Consider the following 20,984-nt stretch of genomic DNA (forward strand, 5'->3'; position numbering starts at 1 on the left):
TATCCCATTAATATTAATTGCTCGGCACTGCTGACACGATCAGGAGCTGAGCCCCCCTAAGAGTCTGAACCTAGAATCGCCCCTGCAGCAAAGAAATAATCGACCAAACAAAAAAAGTCATTACTTTTTGTGCTAAGTTTATATCCTTTGCCCATTATTTATACTCGACCTACTCTCCATTTGCCCAAACTTGAAACTTGTGGCTGCATTCTCCTTTCCTAACACATGAGCTATTCCTGCGTTGATGAGCTGTAAGGGTGCAACGCTGACAGCCCCTTCGTAATTACGTAACCTTACGTAGGGGTCTCCCGGTCTGAGCTCTTTAAACCCTGCCGCTCACTGCGTGCTGTCATATTCCCCTCTGTGATTGGCTGAGAGCAGAGGGGGGCGCGCCTGGTTGCGTCATGTGAAAGAGAGGGATGAACGCTTATGGAAGAGAGAGAGAGGAGAGAGAGGGAGATTAACGGCAGAAGGCAGGCGCAGACTCCATATATCCGCTAGTCGGAGACGGACGGTGTCAGCTGCTAGCTAAGTTAGCTTCAGTAAGCAGTTAGCAACTAGCTTCAGAGTCCTAGCTTCTTCACTACACATAAGAGCCAGTGTGTGTGTGTGTGAGAGTGTGTATCTAAACGCTTTGAGCGCCAGCTCGGCTGCCCCAAAGTGACTCTGTGTTTGCGTGTGCGGTGCCAGTCTGTGTGTACACACAAGCCAGCCTCTCTGCTCACTCTCTTTCGAGTAGCAGCAGCAGTGTGTCTGTAACTGTGTGAGAGAGGTTAGCACGCAAAGAAGCAGACGCACAACCATAAACACTCTCTGATAGTCGACTGTTTACAGTTGGTGTCCGGTTACTCAGCGGATTCACATCATTTCACTGACACCGTCTGAACGCCAGCATGTGAGTACTGATGGGTTAAAGCGTGTGTGTGAGAGAGAGTATGAATGAGTCTTGTTTGTTCGGCTGTCATTGATTGATTGCATTTGACTTGAGATTGATCGAGAGTGACTGAATGGCCTAATTTTTAAAGTAACTTAAGCGTGGCACGTGTTGCAAGCGTGGTTTAAACCACGGTCTTAGCTGCACAGTTGTGACACAGGTACATGCGCAAGGTGTGCGTGTTTACCTGAAACAGAACATGAAGTACCAACTGCGTTTACGTTTTAATCAGGAGCTTTCTGTTAGTTACACACAGTCACACACTCATAGCTGACTTATAACCGACTCAAATGTGCACACAGAAACTTCAGGCTTGAGATTTCGTTTCACTGGACAGTTGCAGTAGGCGTAGAAAAGTCATCACTGCTAGCATTGCATAGACAGTATAATATAAAACTGCAGGAGTCCTTTAGCAGATGGAGTTCTGTGTAAAGAAAAGAGTAGACATCTGTGTACATGCTGAAACTTGCAGCTTGCACAATGTGTTTGTTTTCGTGTAAGCCACACATAAATGGGAGCTCTGACTTTTTTTCCCTCACAGATTCTGCAATGCAGAAATTTGTTCCCCGTCATATTTGACCTTTGATCCCGTGGATGTTGGACTGTTTGTTCATCCTCAAAACAACCTTTACTCTGCGTCACACTGTGGTACATGCCAACAGCTGTCCCATCCCAGAGCTCAGGGAGACCCAGCAGGAAGTCAGCTAGTTTGATTAGTCATAAGCAGGAAATGCTGTACATCCTTCAGAAGGAACAAATTTCACCTTGATGGTAGTTTTTGGAGCAGTAAAGACAGAGCAACGGGAGGAAAGTGATCCAGAATTTTAAAGTAGCGCATATCTAAATCTTTAAGAACTCTGTTTATAGTTCTTATCTTCCTCCAATAACTGACACCTCCAGCTTCTCAAAAAGACAATTTTGCAGTAAATTGTAGCAACACAGAACCTTTAGAGCTGTTGTGAGTGCAATAAACTGAAAAGGCATGCTACAAAGTCATCTTAGCCCCTTTTGATGAAGACATGCACTTTAGACAACTGTGCCAGCTGACACTCCTGCTTTAACTGTGCTGCGGTGACGGATTTAGGTGATATTTGGAGGTCTCGGATGATCACAGGAGATTATATTTCCAGACGTAAGTCTTTACTGATATGTCGTAGGTATAAGGAGCCTTTTTAAGTACTCTTTTCTGAAATGCTTTCTAATAAATTAAATGGTTCACGAGGAAAAGTGCAGCGAAGACTCAAGCACTTTGCAAAGTGGCATCAACATTCTTCTGTCTCACAGTACATGTTTGTCTACTTCCAGGTTACACAACTGCAATTTGTATTAAATATATTTTTATTGTTGCCATTTTTGCACTGTTGCTTCACAGCATGACAGCCCTGGGTTGCTGGTGACTCTGTGTGGAGTATGTTCTCCCTCCTTCAGTCCACAGTAGGGCTGCCACAAACGATTATTTTGATAGTCGACTAGTCACCGATTATTTTTGCGATTAGTCGACTAATCAGATCATCATCCATTGGACGTAAAACTACAGCTTATTGCACCAGCAGCATCTGCTCTTATATAACTATCATTAGCTTACAGCTTTAAGTGTTTAAGGTCTGTGCTAACTAAAAATAAAGACAAGATGATAGTTTATTAAATTTTAATGAAATTTGCAGATTGTTTCGGTGAAGTTTAATAAACTCCTTGCTATCTAAAATATACCCCAGAATATGCTCCAGAATATACCCCAGGACACTGGGGTATATTCTGGAGCATCTCACACTTCTGATAATCAGTTGTCTGCTTGAGTTTATTCAGCTGTGTAAAAACTATAACTTTAATCTCAGACAAACTGATTTACTCAGGAACAAATAAAATACTAAAAAAAAAGCCAAACAATAACATTTTAAGTTATCTAAGTGACTCATATATATTTAACCTGAGTAGCGAAAGACGGCGGTGGGTTTGAAAACGATTTGCGGGGAGTCCGGTGTTCTCGCGGCGCTAGTGAGCCTAGCCCCCGGCTCGCTAACGAGCTAGTGGGTAACAGATGTCTCCGAAAACGTCGGAGCGCTTTTGAAAATATGTGGTGTCCTGATAAACTGAGCAGATATTTGAGGTTTAAACAGCTACATTCTCGCCTGAAAATATGTTAAACGTTTATTTTGTGACCCAGAAAGAATAATAAGAGTAACATTAAAACTAACTAGCTGCCGCCATTGTTGGAAACTGCGCTGGGCCGCGCTATGAATTCTGGGACACAGCTGCTTCTTCTTCTTCTTCTTCGGGGTTTAACGGCAGCTGGCATCCTTGTATATGCAATGCTGCCATCTTCTGTTTCAGTCCGTTATTACACTCTTAAATCCTGCCACTTATTCCTGCGTCTTTTGTGATCTTACAAAGCTTCAAACGACGCTTCGACTATTAAATCAGTCGTCGACGATTTTGATAGTCGACGTAATCGTGACTAGTCGACAAATCGTGGCAGCCCTAGTCCACAGGCATGCATGTTTAGTTGAAAGGCAATTCTAAAGACTTACACTTGCACATAGGTGTGAATTTTGGTGTGAATAGTTGTTGCGAGCTGTGGCGAGCTGTCCAAATCGTATTCAACTTTCACCCTATTACAGCTTTGATAGGCTCCAGCCCTAAACTGTAAGTGGAAGAGAATGGATGGGTGGGTAAATATATAAATTGTCAACGTAAATTTTGATGCATTTATAAATTCAAGTGACAATGGATGGGTATTTTTAATGTATGCTGGAAACATGGACACACTTGTGTATTTCAGTATGCATGTGTGCTGACCTGCCTTATCCTCCACACAAGTTTTTCAAGCAGCTAATTGGAGTGCTGACCTGTTGTTGGGGTTTCCATGTAATTGCGAATGGATAACTTGTATTATTCTTATAAAAATACTGGACTTTCTCCTTTAATTGCCGCCAAGGCATCATCCAGTCATTTGCACTTAGCTGAGTCAACAAGCGGTGCCATTAAACTGGCAATCAAAAACTGCCACTCTACAATTTACCCTCTTAGAGAAGTGATATAAAGATGATTTTGTGTGCTTGTTAAAGTTTTCAGTTGTGTTTTGACTGAGCAGATGTGCACAATCACCTGTTGTCTCTCTCTGTGTGAGAAAGAACAACTTCAGACAGTGTCTCAACCTGATCCTCTTGACATTGTCTGGACTTTATGCATGAAAATGGCCATGGAGAGCTTTCATCTAACATTTCTTATTTTGGTTGGTGAGTGTGAAACAGGACTTTGCATAAAAGGGACTTTTTAAAATGGATAGTATGCAGCCTATAGGTTACATCACACTTGACTAGTGTAATATAACCTATAGGCTGTTTTTTACACACTGCCTCTCTACAATTCGAGAGCTTTCTCCTTTGCAGTGTTCATCATTGCTCCCACTGCATCACAGATACCTTTCTTGAGAATAAAATCGACATATAAATGAGAAGTCAGTCCTGAAAAAGCTGAAAATAAATGGCAGGTTCTCAAAAGAGCGTCTAAATTGATCAGTGAAAGTAACGTGAAAATTTAGGATTTATGTGAGAGATCATGTTTCACCAGTACATCGTAGGTCTTCACGGGGCAGCGTGTAGCAGCGGGGGGTCGGACCATCCTGTTGACTCAGCTGGTAAAGTGTCTGAAAGTAAAATGCAGCAGGTTCACATAGCTCACAAGTCTTTTCAGTGCACCACATGTTATACCGTCCATTCTCTTCCACTTATACTTGTCAGGGTCGCAGGGGGATAACCCAGGGCACACCCTGGACAGGTCGCCACTCTGTCGCAGGGCTAACACATACCCTCGCATTAACACCTATGGCTAATTTAGAGTTACCAATTAACCTAACCCCACTAACCGCATGTATTTGGACTGTGGGAGGAAGCCAGAGTACCCACACAAACACAGGAAAAACATACAAAAACCTTCTTGCTGTGAAGCAACAGTGCTTCATTCAAGTTCGTGTCCTTGATTACACTTTAGCTAAATGTCTGCTTAGTAGTTAATTTAAAGAAGCTTTATGCAGCATTAAAACATGTTCCAGGTCCACTTAAATGATCACAGGTGTTTCTTGTATCCCAAACTACTTGCGAATTCAAACCCATGATTTACTTTTCCACAAGTTCAGTAATCTAACCTTTATGGTATGAGCCCCACAGAGTCAAACCTTAAGCTTGTTCCTGCTGCGTGACGCTCACGTTGCTGACAATAACTTTGAAGCCTGGTTTACGAGGGCTTGCTGCTCTGATACAGCTGATCTTTATTCTGTGTTATTCTGTCTTGTAAACATTCTTGTTTAAAGAGCCCGGATATGGTTTGTCCCAGTTTACACAAACAGAGTAATCACTTCTGCCTATCAGGTCAGAGGCAGGTGGGGCAGAGATGGAGACTGCCGGGGTGGAAGAAGGAAGAGAGGAGGGAAGGGAGTGCGGTTGAATGCACATCCATTTTCCATTCGGTGTGCATTCTGCCTCTCTCCATCGCGGCTAATGAAAAATAACTTTTTCAGGAATCGTTGGATCGAAGTGAATCTGCTTTATGTCTTCGGGGAAAGATTTGTGTATGTGTGTGTGTGTGTGTGTGTGTGTGGGTGTGAGAAAATGTTCTGTTAAAACTTGTTTAGTTCAGTTGTAGCTCACATGATGAGGACGTTGATTGCAGACTGTAAAATAGGTGTTTTTCAGGTGCATTTCAACACAACAGCCTGCAGCTGATTTATTTGTATTAAGCTGGATTCCCGCATATGTTCACACAGCACATCGTGCTTTGTATAAAATATTAAATTCCTGTAAGTAAACAGAATAATTAACTATTGCCTTTTCTTTACATCAGTAAGCTTACTGAGCTGGATTCACATCAGATCAGACATCTAAACACATTCTGACATTAAGTTGTGTTTGGAGGCACACATGCAATAACATGAGGCGCCTGATAAAGAAAGTCTAAATGTATAAAAGCACATCACGACTTGTTATACAAAGTTACAACTATACACACATAGTAGGCTGATAAAGGCATGTATACAGTGCAAAAGTCTTTGATAGCAGAGTAAACAAAAAAGGAGAGACTTTTTCTCAAGGTGGAGAAGTGGATTAACAAACTCGCCACACACTGGGACAGTTTGGGTCGTCGACTGTGAGTGCAGAATACTCCAACTTTATTTTCAGTTTTGGAGTGCTTGGTTTTAGAAGGAGCAGAATAAACTGAAGATTGACCTCCTTTTAGCTCCAAAGAGACATATGGGGGGGGGCTTCCCAAAGTCTGACATGCACATGCCCCAGAATCAGTGTCCTCCTCAGTCACGCTGCTGCTATTGGATTTAACTTGGTGGTTACTGGAGTAACTTATCGGCCATGTGCGTGTTTCACTTTTTCATGACCGAATTGGTGGATTTAATATTTATAACATTTGTAGAAGTATTTATAGCTGATAGCTGAGGGGGACACATCGACCCCATTAAATTTACCTCATAAGTTTGATGCTGGAGCTCAATTTCATAATTGAGTGTGTTTTAGTAGTAAAGTTGGAAAAAGCAAGAATAATTTTTCTGCTTAGGAAGGTAAGGTGTCGGTGGGCTTTACTCCGACTTGGAAGTGGCGTTCCAGCTCAGAGTTCTGACTTGCAGTTCTGAAATTCCGACTTTCGTGGAACGCAACAGTAGAAATGAAACTGGTCAGAGCAGTTTGAAACCTGAGCTTTTGTCTCAGAGAGATTATTTGTACCTGCAGTGACCGAAATATTTTAAATTTAGCCATATTTTTACAGAAAAGAAAAAAGTCTCTTTTGGTAATTACTTAGAATATATCTGGTGACTAAATGCTTATTTTTATGCCTTTCTAACTAGTTTTCATTAGTAGAACTATTAAACTTTCTCCTTGCTGATAGTTTGTAAGATTCACTGCTAATCAGTTAGCCGCAGCCAATCTTCTGTTCTGCCTGCTGGTTCACTCGTTGCACTGCTTGTTATCAATGCTTCCCAGGGAGTTTCTCACCTCAGAGTTGGATGTACTCCAATTCAACCATCTCGGGCTGCAACTGGTTATCTGCTCTGGAGATCCACTACGATAGCGACTCAAACCTTGCAGGAGGTGGAAAATGGGTTTGCGCGCCACTATGCCGAGCACACTGAGGCTACCTGCTCTGGATTTGAGGAAGGCTCACCGAAAAAGCAGCTGATGCTTTTGCTCAGTTATGTTTATCACAAAGTGCTAAAAAAAGAAAAGAAAACGCAGCTATTTAATATTTATTTAACCTTCTCAAGGCAGGCGTTGCAGATTTGCAACAGTTAAAAGCTAACAACCTGATTACCCCACATACATATTTTATGAGTTTTTTTACTCAGAAGTACCACTGCAGGTATTCTTTTGTGCATTAGCAACAAAAACTTAATTGGAGCCCGAGAGGGTTAAGCGCTGTGAAAGAAGACGCATGTCCATGCATGCCACTTCAGCAGCTGCACATGTACGCACTTTCATTGAGCTTTTTTGATAGTCCTGTTTTTTTTTTTTTTTGATGAGCCCACAACAGCCAGTGAACATCAACAGAAGTCCATCACGTACAGCACATCCTTTTCTTCTAACGATAACCCTGAATGCTGTAAGCGCCGAAAGGTAGACTGTTTGTTATTGCCCAATTTCTGTTGGATAGCTAGCTCTATGTATTTGCCCCTCGATTACCCAAGCAGGGCAAAGTCGAAACTAGTTATGTGTGTCTGTGTGTCACAACATCACAGACAAGACAGAGCTGAACTTTGATCTCCAAGAAGTTAATGTACGAACCAGAAGTCGCTGCGGTGCTTTAAGCTGCCTAGCACCCAAAGGTTTCACTCAGTAGCCATATAACCTTTCTCTGAGGACAGGATGATGCATGCATGTGGCAACACATTTTTCTTGAACTTATTTTTCTGGGTTTTCCAATATAAAAATTTAAGACCACGTTAGCTATTGACGATGTTTGTGCTTGTGCCTTTTTTTGCTGCTGTAACTACTGAGAGGAAGAGACACAGAGAGAGTTGGAGACTTACAATAGAGAGAAAGAGGTCATGGAGTACATTTGGCATGAAGCTATTATTCCACTTTGGCTTTCCAGCTGGGATTTCTTTTTTTCAGTACTTGTATACGGTCGGGGTTGAGTTAGGGAAAACGTTGATGCTAGAGTTGTTTCAGATGATGTCATACTGCTGTAATGCATCGTGTTTCATCGTGAGGTGTGCTGAATGAAATCAGGAAAAGACAGGAAGCACGTGATACACCTGGAAGAAACCAGCACCATTAAACGCGCTCGATCCGCCTAGATGAAGTGTCTCGTAATGAATGTAGTTCCTCTAACTTGACACAATAAATCCTTTGATGGTTTTTCGCTGCTTTATTTGCAACTTTTCACTGACTGTGTTTTTAGTTTTTGTACTACAGACATTCATACCATAGCAGTCTGCAGGAGTGAGAGGCCTGCAGCTCGTTTGGAGCCTCCACAATGAAACAGCATGCAGAGTTTTGCTTTAAAAATTCTTTGAACCTTGCTCATATCTGAAACTAAAACAATCCCGTGCATTTTTTTTGACTTAGTGAAAGGCGAAGGTCACATTCCTTTGTCTGTGCGCCTGTTAGAGGGCCAGTGGAAAGGGATCTGTTTTTCTTTCTCAGGTATGCTATGAATATTATATTGAAATTACATTTAGAATAATTGAAAATGTAATTTTTTTGTATGATTTAAAAAAAAAAAAAAAAAAGATATCTAGTACTTGATAAACTGCAAAACAAGATGTATCTGATGTGTCAGTGTTTTGTTAATGTAAGCAGGTTTTTTCCCTGGATAACATGAGTGGTTCTGATCTCTGACTTGGTCGCTATTTACTACAAAAAGGGATCTTGAAAAAAGTTAGCTTTGTATATAAATAAATAGGAAAAAGGGGAAGATACCAGAATGTATGTTTTTTTTTTTTTTGGATCTTCTGTTTTTTGCCCTTCCAGTAGAGTGGAAATTGTAGCTTCTTCAAAACACTTATATGCCGTTTAATCCTGTAAAAGCTCCTGTTGATAAAGCGGATTTTGCCTGGATTCCCTCAGTTAAAGTCATGCGTCAAAGTGCTCTTATTTTGTCCACCTGTTGTGTGTGTATGCACGTCTTGAAGTAGGCGCCATGTTTTGGTCGTTATCATACAAAAATCCATAACAGTCTTTCAGAATATTACATTTCTGAGAGTTAGCTCAACTCCTTCACCTCCTTGAGGCTTTGTCCCTTTCAGGCTTTAGAAGATTGAGCCCACGACAGCAGACTTTGGCCAGTCACGTGCCTCTTTAAACCTGATCAGGTGTTTCGCATAAAGAGTGAAAAAGTCCATGGGGGAAATAAGATGGGGTGGTGTTCTGTGTTAAGTAGGAGAGTTTCAACCTGGGTGAGCTTGGTTAAAATAAACACCCATGTTTGTGTTGTAGAACGTGGCAGAATTTTAAGGCTGATACCAATACTGATATTTGGGGATTGAAAAATCGAATAATCTGATATTAGAGCTGAGAGCTCTAATATTTGTGCAGCTACTTATCCGCTCAGATCAGAATAGAGAGAGGAGAGCTGCAGGAAGACGGCTGTTTATTTTCATACTCTGTAGATGGAGAGGAGCAGCAGAAGTATGCAGAACAACTATACTGATGGTCCTGATTATAAACACTCTATTACACAGTACTATCATGACACTTAATTCATGATACAATGTTATTACAGATAATAATTATGTATTCAATAATAACTGCACATAGACTTATGTCACAAGTTAGCATAACCCTTTCTCTGGTACTCAAACGTCCCTCAACTTGTGCCTCAGCAGAGCCTGGGTACGGCCCTGTCTATGGGGAACCATACCTGGGTTTCACTGCCTCCAATCTGTGACAGACCCTCATTACCCACAGGATTTAATGGGGGTCTTTGGAAGCTTTGTCAAGCTAAGTGTGTCTAATCTTCAGTACTTTTTTGGTTGAGCGAGAAACTAACAAGCCCGAGCGAGTCATTGCTTTGCCATCATCGGATGGTGGCGTGTGACACTGGCGCTCATGTTCGTAGTATTCCACGACGGTCCTTACAAATCCCGTGAGTCATATCTGTCCCCCGTTGACCTTGTTAAGAAATCCAAAAAGTCCCTGTTTGTCTGTGTTTGACTAGGAAAGAAAACTCATTAGAAGAACCTCGCAGACCATACTAGAAAAAAGGAGCGCCATCCGGTGGATTGAAAGAGAATTCGATTTTATTCTTCTCGTACTAAAAAGTTCATCATTTTTACAGTTGAAATAATAGGATACGTATTTGGTGTAGCAGTGTTGTTACAAAATATTGGATAATATTGCGATACACTGTGTTGAACTGGCTATTCCTTCGTTCTGTCCAGCACAAATTCAGGGGTTTTGTCTTTTATCAGTTTTTGTCTTTTCCAGCTTTAAGTTGTCATGTTTGAGTATAAGGTGGGGTTTGGGTTTCTCAGCACTTCATGATAAAGCAATGCCTGATTGCTGTGTTTCAGACAGTAAGATGGACCGTGATCACACCTCATAATGTTACATCATCTGCTCTTTATATTAGTGCTGACGGATCAAAGAAACGTAGCTAGAGTTGTCTCATAGAGCGCTCGTGCAGCTGTATTTACCCTCATTGTATTCCTTTCTCCAAACACTGCTGCCGAGTGTGTAGCCGGTGAGAACATGCAATGTCTGTGCTGCAAAGACAGCATTTATGAAAAGCTTTGCAAGTTTCAGGAAAAGTACACGTCTGTGCTTTTCCTTTCAGTTTTTTGTTGTGTTTAACTTTGATTCGGGCTTCAGAGTGAACCAAGATTTCCAGCTGTGAGTTCCCACATCCCGGGAACACGAAGCCCCCGGTTTTATTTACCTGCTCATCTTACATTTTTTAGTATGAACCCAAAGCACCCTTCATAGCACGGACAACTGTATCTGAGTCAGCCTCTGAGCCAAAAATAGCAATATAATTCACGCTCTCCAAAAACCGAAATTGCACTCAGATTTAGTGCGACTGCCGGACTGTCCCAGTATCTCCTCGTCATACCACAGCGCACTTTCTGGGACACATTTGCCATTGTTGGCTGCGTGATCTATTAGTGGAGTGAGATGGGAAGACGGAGAAGTGCAAAGCAGTTTAATAACACCACAGTGGAAAGTTCACGTAATATGACGTCTTTATATATGTTCCCCTGACTAGCTTCATTTTCACAGTCACAGCCTGTTTTCATTGGCTGCTTCCGGTTCATGGTGATGGTTGTCATTAAGGCTTATTTATGGAATTTAAAGAATTAAAATCTAAAGTTCAAGACTACCTAGAGGTACTACTACAAGGTTCAAGGAAAGGATCCAGTTTTTTCAGTCTGTTGTTGTTAGGCCCGCTCAGTATTCAGGGCTTGGGAAACTGAATCTGTTTCTTCAGGTGTGCCTGTTGTTTTTGTGTAGATGCAGTATTTGGTTTCAGGCTGAGTTTCCACTGCATGGTGTCTACAGACGGCTTCAAGACATTAACTTATTGAACGATTCTTGTCTCATTTATTCCTTTTCTAATTCGGCTAAATGCTAATTATTTATAGTGTGTGATAAAAGTATTTCCAAAACAGTAGAACGTGAGTAGAAAACGACTTTTTAAATCTTTATCCAGATCTGTATCTTGGTGCTCTAGTGTCTCAGCACTTTGTCTACATAAGTAGTGCAGTGTGAGAAATGGCATCATATATCTCAGCAGAAACAAACAATTGTCCACAGTAAAGCAGGAAATAACTGTGTAGTGACATGTGGCTCTGATATGCTTATTGTCAATGCAAAGTTGAATTTTAAGAAATTTTTTATTGAAGATATTTGGATTCACATACAAATAATATTATGGCTTAGGACAAATATGAGACTTGAAGGATGCATTTAAGTCATTACATAATCAGTGCATTTAATAATCAAATGCAGTGATTATTCCCTTTAGTTTGGTTTATTGTTTCATTGGCAAATTGATACTTGTTCTTTCAAGGGGACCTAATTGACTGTAGTTCCAACGTTTGACCACAGTGTGGCAGCAAAGGACTTTTAGTGAAGTGCAGGCTGAGGTCTGGCTTAAAGAAGAAGCCTGGCTGCCTCACTAGCGTTGAACTTCTTCTGCCTGTCTCCTCACATGAATGAGAAGCTCTTCATTAAGCTCTTCATCAAGCTCAGGGAGCTGTGACACGGTTTGCACCTTCACGCACGTGCGTATGGGCGCCTGTGCCATGTGGCGCTCACGCGGCTGTTGTGCTGCTAAACGTTCGTAACAGTCAGTAGCTTAATGCCCGTTTAGTTGTGACGACTAGTGGGTTTGTCAGGTTGTGTGTTTGTTACCGGTTGTTAGCTCAGAGGGAACAAAGCTACAAAGCTATAATTATCTTTGTAAGAAATCTTTTGACTTTTTTATATATATATATTTTTTAAAAATGGGCAGAAAAAGGGAGATCTGTGTGTCTGGTACAAAACATAGTTTATATGGTTGTACTTAATTAGTCTTCATTTTTATTGCTGTAATTTGGTAGAGAAACTGCACAAACGCACCAGAAACTCATTGTCATTAATTGGACACTAGCAGTTGATTGGCTGCTGGCAAGCAGAGCAGCAGCTGATTGGCTTTCCCGCCTCCTCAATTTCCTTTTTTAATGACAGTCTGGCTTCCTGGACGAAGTTATGCTGTAACTAATCAACTAGAGCTTATCCTTTGAGGCTTGTTTTTTTTTGTTGTTGTTTTTTTAAAAAATTGTTATTAGTATATATCGATTTTCTTCCGTTTATCCAATTCAGGGTCGCAGGGAGCTAAGGCGAGAAGCACTGTGCAGCCTGGAGTCACGAGGCTAAGGCAGAGCGCCAGGCATCGTCAATTTTTAAATCGCCAGTTCGCTGAACCCCACTAACTGCATGTTTTTTGGACTGTGGGAGGCAGCCAGAGTACCCAAAGCGAGCTTGCACAGTTACAGGGAGCAGAAAGGTCCCAGACTGGAGTTGAACCTCACCCATAGAGGCCATAACCTAACCATGGGCACCACTGTGTCATCCATTATTTGTACTAAAATGGTTACTGTGTCATTGTACAATTCCAAAATATGTTTTAAACATTAAAAAAATGGTCTAGCTTCCATTAAAAATACTGGTCTATCCATTATGTTCTCAGCCACCTTTCCCCAGCAACAGCCATCACATTCACAGGCCTCAACCATTTGCTCATTGTACAGCCTTTCTTTTTTTTTTTTTTTTTTCCCCTTCCTGAATCCTTCAATAATCCAGGACTGTTTGTAAATATTAGTTCAAGGACAATTAAACACTTCTGAATAAAATGCCATGTTGTGGAGGCTCAGCAGTAGCTTAAGAGGGAGCTTCTGATTTAATTTCTCCAAATGTGGTTCACACATCCTTTGGTGAGAACCACAGATCTCCAAAATACTGTTGTTTTTTTTTTGTTTTTTTACATTTAAAAAGAGCCTTGTTTCATTGTTCATGTGTTAGATTTATCTTAATATTTTACTCCTGTCTTCTTACTTTGCATTTGTTTTGTTTGTGTAGTTGAACAGTTGTTTTTTTTTTTTCTCTCAGGATGTTTAGGTACACTTTAGCCCGGAGTGGCTTTGGTGTGTTGGCTTTCCGGAGGGCTTATGTTCTCACCCGATTTGCTCACTCTGCCCCGAAGAATGAGTATCGACCAATCAAGAAAGTGATGGTGGCCAATAGAGGTAAGACTGCTTTTCTTTTCTTTCTTTTTTTTCTTCATACCAGTTATAATTTCCCACTGAAGAAGACAAGCAATTGAAAGCACTGTTAAATTAACTACAGTTTAATGCAGTTTCATTTATAATGTAAGAAAAAAGTTATGACATTTACAGTCTCCCTGAGGCGAGAACAGACTCTTGGATCTGTTAATTTTTAATGCCCAGCATTTAGTTTGCCTTGGCGTATGCTAATATTTAAGCACACATTGTATGTGGGTGGCTGTTGAAGCTAGCTTTGTTTGCTTTAACCTAAAAAAATATTGGATATGAATGTGGAGCTGCTGCCACAGCCGTCATTACTCGGAAGTTGTGCTGTGTACTGGGTCTATGTATTAAAGTGTTTTTGAATTTTCTGCTCTACATACTGTCACAGAGGTACTGTTCAAAGCTCAACTAAAATAGACATGAAAGTAAAAAAAATAAAAATTATCCCGCTCTGGTATCTGAGGTCTGAATAGAAATGTAATTATAGGGAAAACCCGAGTTTCCTGAACACAAAGCAGTCCACAGTACGGTTGTTACAGGCGGGATAAACATCATTGATGTGCTTTGAGAGGCGGCCAGCGTGCAATTAGTTGCTCTGTCAGGTGATGAAGAGTGTTTGAGTGATTAAATAAATAGATTCATGCTTTTTATTCAAATTTCTTTTATTATATTCATTCCTGCAGTCACATTTAAAATGCTTGATTTGCTTCATTGTTTCATTATTCCAGTTTTATTGGTGCATGGGTTTTCAGTACTGTTGGAGGTCTTGAAAGCACGTGGCGCTCTATAGGCCCCCTGTTGCATGCATACATCTCACAAAGGCTCTGTTTAGCTGCTGGAATACATCCATGTGATTCAAAGGAGTTGTGGTCTGTCCTTCATGCTCGAACACAGCGGGGCTTTCCGTCCATCCCCCCCCTGCTTCACATCAGCCTGACGCGATAGCAACACCACATAAGATCACATTCTTCACACTGGAGCGCATCGGGCCGTTCTTGGCTGCAGTGTGCGCGCGCCTATGTGGCGATAAGGGCACACCATCATACCATATCAGCCCAGATTCCACTTCACCAAACATATCTCGTCTCTGCCATAGCCTCTCTGCTCTTCTAGCAACTCCTCTCCTTTCTTTTCATTTCTGTTCCCCACTTCCTGTCACAGCGTTTCGTCCTCAAGACAAGCTCGAGTGCCTTTTTTCTTTTTTTGCATTGTTCTTTTAAAGTTAACTACATTTTGATCTGTCAGTTTTCCATACATCTCGTCCTCTTCTCTTATCCCTCACGCTTTCATCCCTTTCATGTTCATGCTGTTGCTCTTCTCCAGAAGTTACTCCTTTCATGCTCGTCTACTCTCCTCATATTTTATTTTCTTTTTTTTAAAAGCCGTACAAATGTTTGAACGCTGTCCTCGCCTTCAAGCAAGAACAACACAGCTTACTTGTTTTCAGCGACTTAACTTTCTCCCTCTAAATGCGTGTTGCTTGAAAAAGTATTTGGCTTTTGTGACAGCAAGATAAAAGTCAGGCAGCGTTTTGCTTGTCTGAAGCTGAGATTTTACGCTGTTCTCTCAAACTTGAGTTAAAAACTGTTGACTTGTTGCAGTGTCTGACGTTTTTTTTTTTGCATAGGTCTTGTTTTCATGCAATACATTACAAAGTTTGGGCTTCTTTTCTCAGCTGAGGCATTAGATGCAAAACGCTACAGGATGTTGATAAAATGCTATAAAGTCTGTGCTTATAAAACCTAGATGATGAAAGAACTACAGCCTCCCTCTACACACAGTCTCCTAAAAAATAAAGAAACATTTGCATAATAAAGGGAATATATTAAAAGAAAACACAGAGAGGAAGGGAACAGATGGAGCTGGGAGAATGAGATGTGGCAAAGCTAAACCAAACCTCCTCCTGCATTGCGTCATCACATGTGTTCCTCTCGTCTTTCAGGTGAGATCGCCATCCGTGTGTTCAGAGCCTGCACCGAGCTGGGGATTCGAACCGTGGCCGTGTATTCAGAGCAGGACACTGGACAAATGCACAGGTATTAGTGTGTGCTACATTAGAGTGAGCCGTAGTGTTTTAAATAAAGATGGCTTCACGGGAATATGTTGCTAAATGTCTCGCCTGCCACTGCTGGATATTGATTACAGAATGCTAACAGCTGATTAGAGGTAATAGCAATTGAAAAGGAGTCTTGGGAGCATTTTTCTCCGCTCCAGCGCTTTGGGTGGGTTCTTTGTTTTGCAGTTGATGTTAAGTGGGGACATAAGTATAATTGTATTGACATTACAAACATTCAGGTAATCTCGCAGCTTAGTTTACATGCACACAAACTATTTTGGCTCTCTGTGAGCTTCAAATATAACACGGATACTTTTCTACCTGTTCCTGTTTTTCCTTCCTAATGCGTTTGCTTTTATTCGGCTCCACTTTTATTCCATCATTTTCTATTTCACTCTTTATATCCAGCATTGTACCCAATAAACCCTGATCATGGTAATGTTTTAAGTGTTTATAGTTTACCTGATTTACTGAAGTGCTCCTGTCCAGTATTTATTGAAAGCTGGTGCATATTTGTACATGCAGCCTGATTTTTATACATTTATATTTTGAGCTGGCCACCTTCCGTCTCACTAATGCACGTCTTTGCGTGTTCTCGTCTTCACAGGCAGAAGGCGGATGAGGCTTACCTGATTGGGAAAGGCCTGCCACCTGTTGCAGCATACCTGCACATTCCAGACATCATCAAAGTCGCCAAGGTAACGAGTTTTCACCTTCACAAAAGTAACTCTTCCACTTCACCTGTATGGTGGTTCACATGTCTCAAGAGAAACTTGGAAGAGCTAACAAAGACATAATAAAGCCACTGGGAAGTACAGCTATGTGATAATCAGATTTTTTTTTCACTTATTATTTTGGCTCTCGGTGGAGTTAAATAAACAAAATGAGGCAATTCAGATAAAACGGTTTATTTTCAGATTGATGTTCTGACCAAAATGAAAGCAGTTCAATCGTTTGCCCCTGATTTAAGACCAGCATACTCCATTTCCTTACAGCGCTGTCATGTACAGTGCCCATACGCATCTTAACGGTCCCCTAAATGAAGAATTTGATAAAGCGCTGCTGGCGAGTTATTAATTTTTGTATTGACTGTAATTTAATTTTTGCCTTTGACTGAAATGAAAATCCATGCTATGCAAGTCTCATCTCTTGCTGTCAGTAGTGGAGGAAAAAAAGCTTCTAACATGGACTGGAATATGATTCTTTTCTGTTCACTGTGTTACTTGCACAAGAAAAGGGAATATTGTATTACTCTACTCGCACACCCCTGCCCTGTTGTTTTCCTTCGTGGTCAGTATCCGTGTCTAGTGCCCACAGTTTCTTGTTTCTTCCTTTCCTTACTTCCTTTTCACTTTCATTTCCCATCTCCCTTCCTCTCCTCTTCCCTGTGCCACTTATCTCTGTGTAGATCATATCGGCTCTTTGTTGCATCTTTCCCATCCTCTCTCCACTCCTCCAGGATATGCTGTCAGTTTATTATCATTTTTCTGATCAATCTCTCATGTTTTATACTCTTCTGCGTGGGCATGTGGTCAGCCAGCCAAGTTGGGGAGCCTTTGGCATCAAACTCATTTCTCTAAAATCCGTCTGGCTATCTGAGAGCTCAGCCAGCCCATGCCAGCATTGTGTGTTCCTGTTTTCACCCTTTCATATTTAGTTTGTTTACCTCTTGTTCACAATGTATCTTCACTTAGCCGCTAACAAGCTGATGATTTTCTTTCTTAAAATTGTCCAACATGACAATTAAAACAGTTGTGTTGGACGTGAATGCGTGAGCCCACACGTGCACCCTACTGTATCGTATTAACCTCTGTTAATCTTCATCTGCTGTCCACGTCTTGTTAAATTTGTGGGTTTCTTTCTGTCTTCTTTTACCTGCTTGTGTGCATGCATGGCACTTGCTATGTTTCTGTGTGGCTCAGTGCCTCTTTTGGCCTGCCAGTAACAGCTCCCTTAACAACGGGACAGCCCATAATTATAGTCCGCCTTGTATCCGAGAGCAGATGGCACATACTGATCCAGAGATGGCTCTATCTGTCAGCCTCGGCAGCTACTGTATCTGTCTGCTACCCTTTGGTGTGTGTGTGTGTGTGTGTGTGTGTGTACACTTACTCGATACCTTCCCGCTGACCCTCAAATTATCTACGCCTGTCTGTTCACTCAGTCTCCTACTGGTGTCCATTATGATGATGATTAAGGTAATGGTAACTAAGATAAAATGAGAATAAAATGAACTCAGAACCATTTTTAAGTAACACAAATTCTTTGCACTACCATGAGATTGCATGTGTTAAAGCATTTAGGTTAGTGTGTGACACCTCTTTGTTTCTCTCACTATTAGACATCCAAGTGCTAACTGAGGCCCCCAGTGGCTCTCTGTTTAACACAACTCATGCAGCTTAGCTGAGCTATATTTACTTTCTCTGGGATGGGTGAATTTAAAAAAAGTCTATCCATCTGTGCCTACTTAGGACAACGGTGTGGATGCTATCCATCCTGGCTATGGTTTCCTGTCTGAGCGGGCAGAATTTGCTCAGGCCTGTTCGGATGCCGGGGTGATGTTTGTCGGACCATCTCCAGAAACGGTGCGCAAGATGGGTGACAAGGTGGAGGCTCGTTCCTTGGCTATGAATGCAGGTATGATATGACCACCCCAAAATGATGCTCGGTTGCATGTAGGTTTGAGGCTTTTGAGGCTTGCTCATTATAGTGGACCTGTTGTGCTTTTTCTAGATATAGGTGTCTGAAATAATGAAGTCAGTACAGGAAATTTCTATGAGCCAATATCTCAGGCTTCAGACTCCTCCAAATGCCCCTTTCCTGACAGCTTCTTGTAAATATTCCTGGCTTTTAAAAATGGCAAATGTGCTTAATTTGGTCATCTCAGGTGAGCACAGCAGCCTCACAACCCTGCTATTCAAGCCTTCATTCTGCAAGGGCCAGCAAATCAGAAGAAAGTTGGCTCGAAGGGAGAATTGAAACGGCTTGTATCAGAGGATGAACTGAAGCACCAAGGCCCTGCAAAATATGAAGATTGTTTTGAACCTTGAGTCATACAAGGCTGTTGGAGTAAAGAGAAAATATGGAATTGGAAACGTGTATAATAGATTCGTATTATGTGATGGTAGTAGTTGTATACTTACTATGATAAAATGGAAGCGTAGCTGACTGGCAGTGTGCATGTAAAGCTTGTGACGCTATTAGTAATAGTGTGGTTTAAATTTAAATCACTCTGCAAGATGACTCACACCTCCATCTACCTTTCACTCTGCCTTTGCATTTGCTGTCGCTTTAATGCGTGTATTAAATTTGTATTCACTGAGGTGATGAATATTTTAAGAGCATGCTCTTTTTCTTTTATGCAACTGTAGGAAATCTAACAAGCTCTATTTCTATTAATGGGATGCTTTTGTCATTTTGAGCCACTAAATAATTTAGTATTTCAAGACCAAGTGAATCTTAGATTGCGCTGCTGTCTTTAATGGCTGCCAATCTTCTTTGATTATATCAGTAACTGTCATAATTATGGTCCTAGAGTTTTTATTTTCCTTTTTTCCCCTCCTCTGTAACATTTGACATCCTTTTTAAAGTAATGTTTGTCACAAACCCAACCCTGTGTAGGAGTACCTGTGGTCCCAGGAACAGATGCTCCCATCTCAAGTCTGCAGGAGGCGCAGGCGTTTGCCCAGACATACGGCTTCCCCATTATCTTCAAAGCAGCCTATGGTGGAGGTGGTCGCGGCATGAGGGTGGTCAGAGAATATGAGGTGAGCGCTTGTATGGTGTCAGAGGAAGCTGTTTAAACTGCGTCTTGACCGACCAACCTAATGACACTTTTTTTTTTTTCGTTTTTATTCATTCGGTTTGCTTTGAATCGAGTTGAAATTACTTGAAAATCTCAAACTGGGCACCAATCACTCTGGATGTATTGGAATCTGTGCCCTGAAAGTGGCTCGGTCACTTAGTGAAGGAGTCTGAGTGATTTATGTTTGGCTCTTTCTCTTTTCTTTTAAGTGAGTATAATTGGAGGCTGTCCAGCAGGCACAGTTAAAGTATTCTCACGGTTTAAGATAAAAACAGTGATTTCATGCATCTTACCTTTTTGATTTTTTTTTTTTATATAATTTTTTTTTTTTTTTTGGTCCATAACAGTAAAATGTCTCAACATGTCCTTGATACTAATAACTGAAATATAAACAGTATATAAATAGCAGAAGATTGTCAAAATAGGTAGCATAATCTTATTGTAGGCCCATATTACAAGAGTTGGAATTTTAGATTCATCTGTTGGCTCAAAAGTGTTATCTGGATATAAAATGTGAGATTGGCCGACAGATCGTTTGTTTTTCAGCAAGACTGTATGTAAAACAATGACGCAATCAGGAACAACTGGACTTCCCAATATTTCTGTTTATTATCCCAACTTTAGTGCCTGCAAGTATGTTTCAAAACTCTTGCCACATTCAGAAAAACCCTTTGGCTATGGAGGTGGAAACCTCCGCTCAGTGCAGCCACATGTGCCTGTGTGACCTAGCCAGTTAGCTCAGCAAAATTTGCTCATTTAGTGATGCTGGCGGCTTTTCCCTCCTCAAGCCTGTGGCGATAATGCTGTGTGGTTTCTCATAGGCCTGGTGGAATTTGTATTTGTTTTTTTTACCCGGGGCATTTTTGCCTTCATGTGACTGGACAGTGTAGACTTTCTAGAGGGGACAGTTTCTAGACAAACCCAGGCTGCTATATCTCTGGCTTGTTTTGCACTCAGTTGTGCAAAAGTGTTGTCATAATCACCCAGATTTAAACTAAATATCAAACGTGTCGTCTTTTGTTTAGCGATGTAAAACTCTCACATAACCAAGACTCTGAATCCGAGTCATTGTCGTCACTGACCGAGGTCTGGGATCAGATTTCTCTTTGAATATCCGAATTATCCCAAGCTCCAGCAGTCTGAGCCCGACATGACACAAAATGACCCACAGTGCAGTGATGGCCTGCGTAAATGGTGCTTCTGCAGTTTTATTTCATCTATATTGAGTATGGTGAGCATCTTTTTTTATAACGGTGCTGGTTACAGACCGTTAACCTCGCAAGAGTCCCTTAAAATACATTCATTAAGCTTTTCGGCGTCGCTTGGCTGATGTTTGGTGTTTTGGGAAATGCTTGTGGAGGAGAAAAAATCAGGATAGCTGTACTTTAACCTCATAACCTCAGTTGATTGCTATTGGCGACTTGGCCAAGCGGAGACA

At 41.2% G+C, this 20,984-nt stretch overlaps 1 protein-coding gene across 7 annotated transcripts in view; it reads left to right on the plus strand.

Annotated features, from left to right (window-relative positions):
* Positions 1-423: 423 nt before the first annotated feature.
* Positions 424-20,984, plus strand: part of pcxb (pyruvate carboxylase b) — a 323,320-nt gene continuing 302,759 nt past the window's right edge. Inside the window, exons 1-7 of one of the 7 annotated variants that reach the window (XM_082527997.1) lie at positions 12,022-12,161; positions 12,742-12,796; positions 13,528-13,664; positions 15,628-15,721; positions 16,349-16,439; positions 18,213-18,378; positions 19,363-19,508. In XM_082527997.1, coding sequence (XP_082384123.1) covers positions 13,529-13,664; positions 15,628-15,721; positions 16,349-16,439; positions 18,213-18,378; positions 19,363-19,508 — 633 coding nt within the window. In that variant the 5' untranslated portion in view covers positions 12,022-12,161; positions 12,742-12,796; position 13,528. Of the gene's footprint in view, positions 896-8,544; positions 8,584-12,021; positions 12,162-12,194; positions 12,217-12,326; positions 12,340-12,741; positions 12,797-13,330; positions 13,353-13,527; positions 13,665-15,627; positions 15,722-16,348; positions 16,440-18,212; positions 18,379-19,362; positions 19,509-20,984 lie in introns of those variants that run through there. The other 6 variants (XM_082527998.1, XM_082527995.1, XM_082527999.1 and 3 more) reach the window with 6 other exon arrangements.

This window comes from Aulonocara stuartgranti, assembly GCF_965226115.1.
Source record: "Aulonocara stuartgranti genome assembly, chromosome: 3".
NCBI classification, from domain to species: Eukaryota; Metazoa; Chordata; class Actinopteri; order Cichliformes; family Cichlidae; genus Aulonocara; species Aulonocara stuartgranti.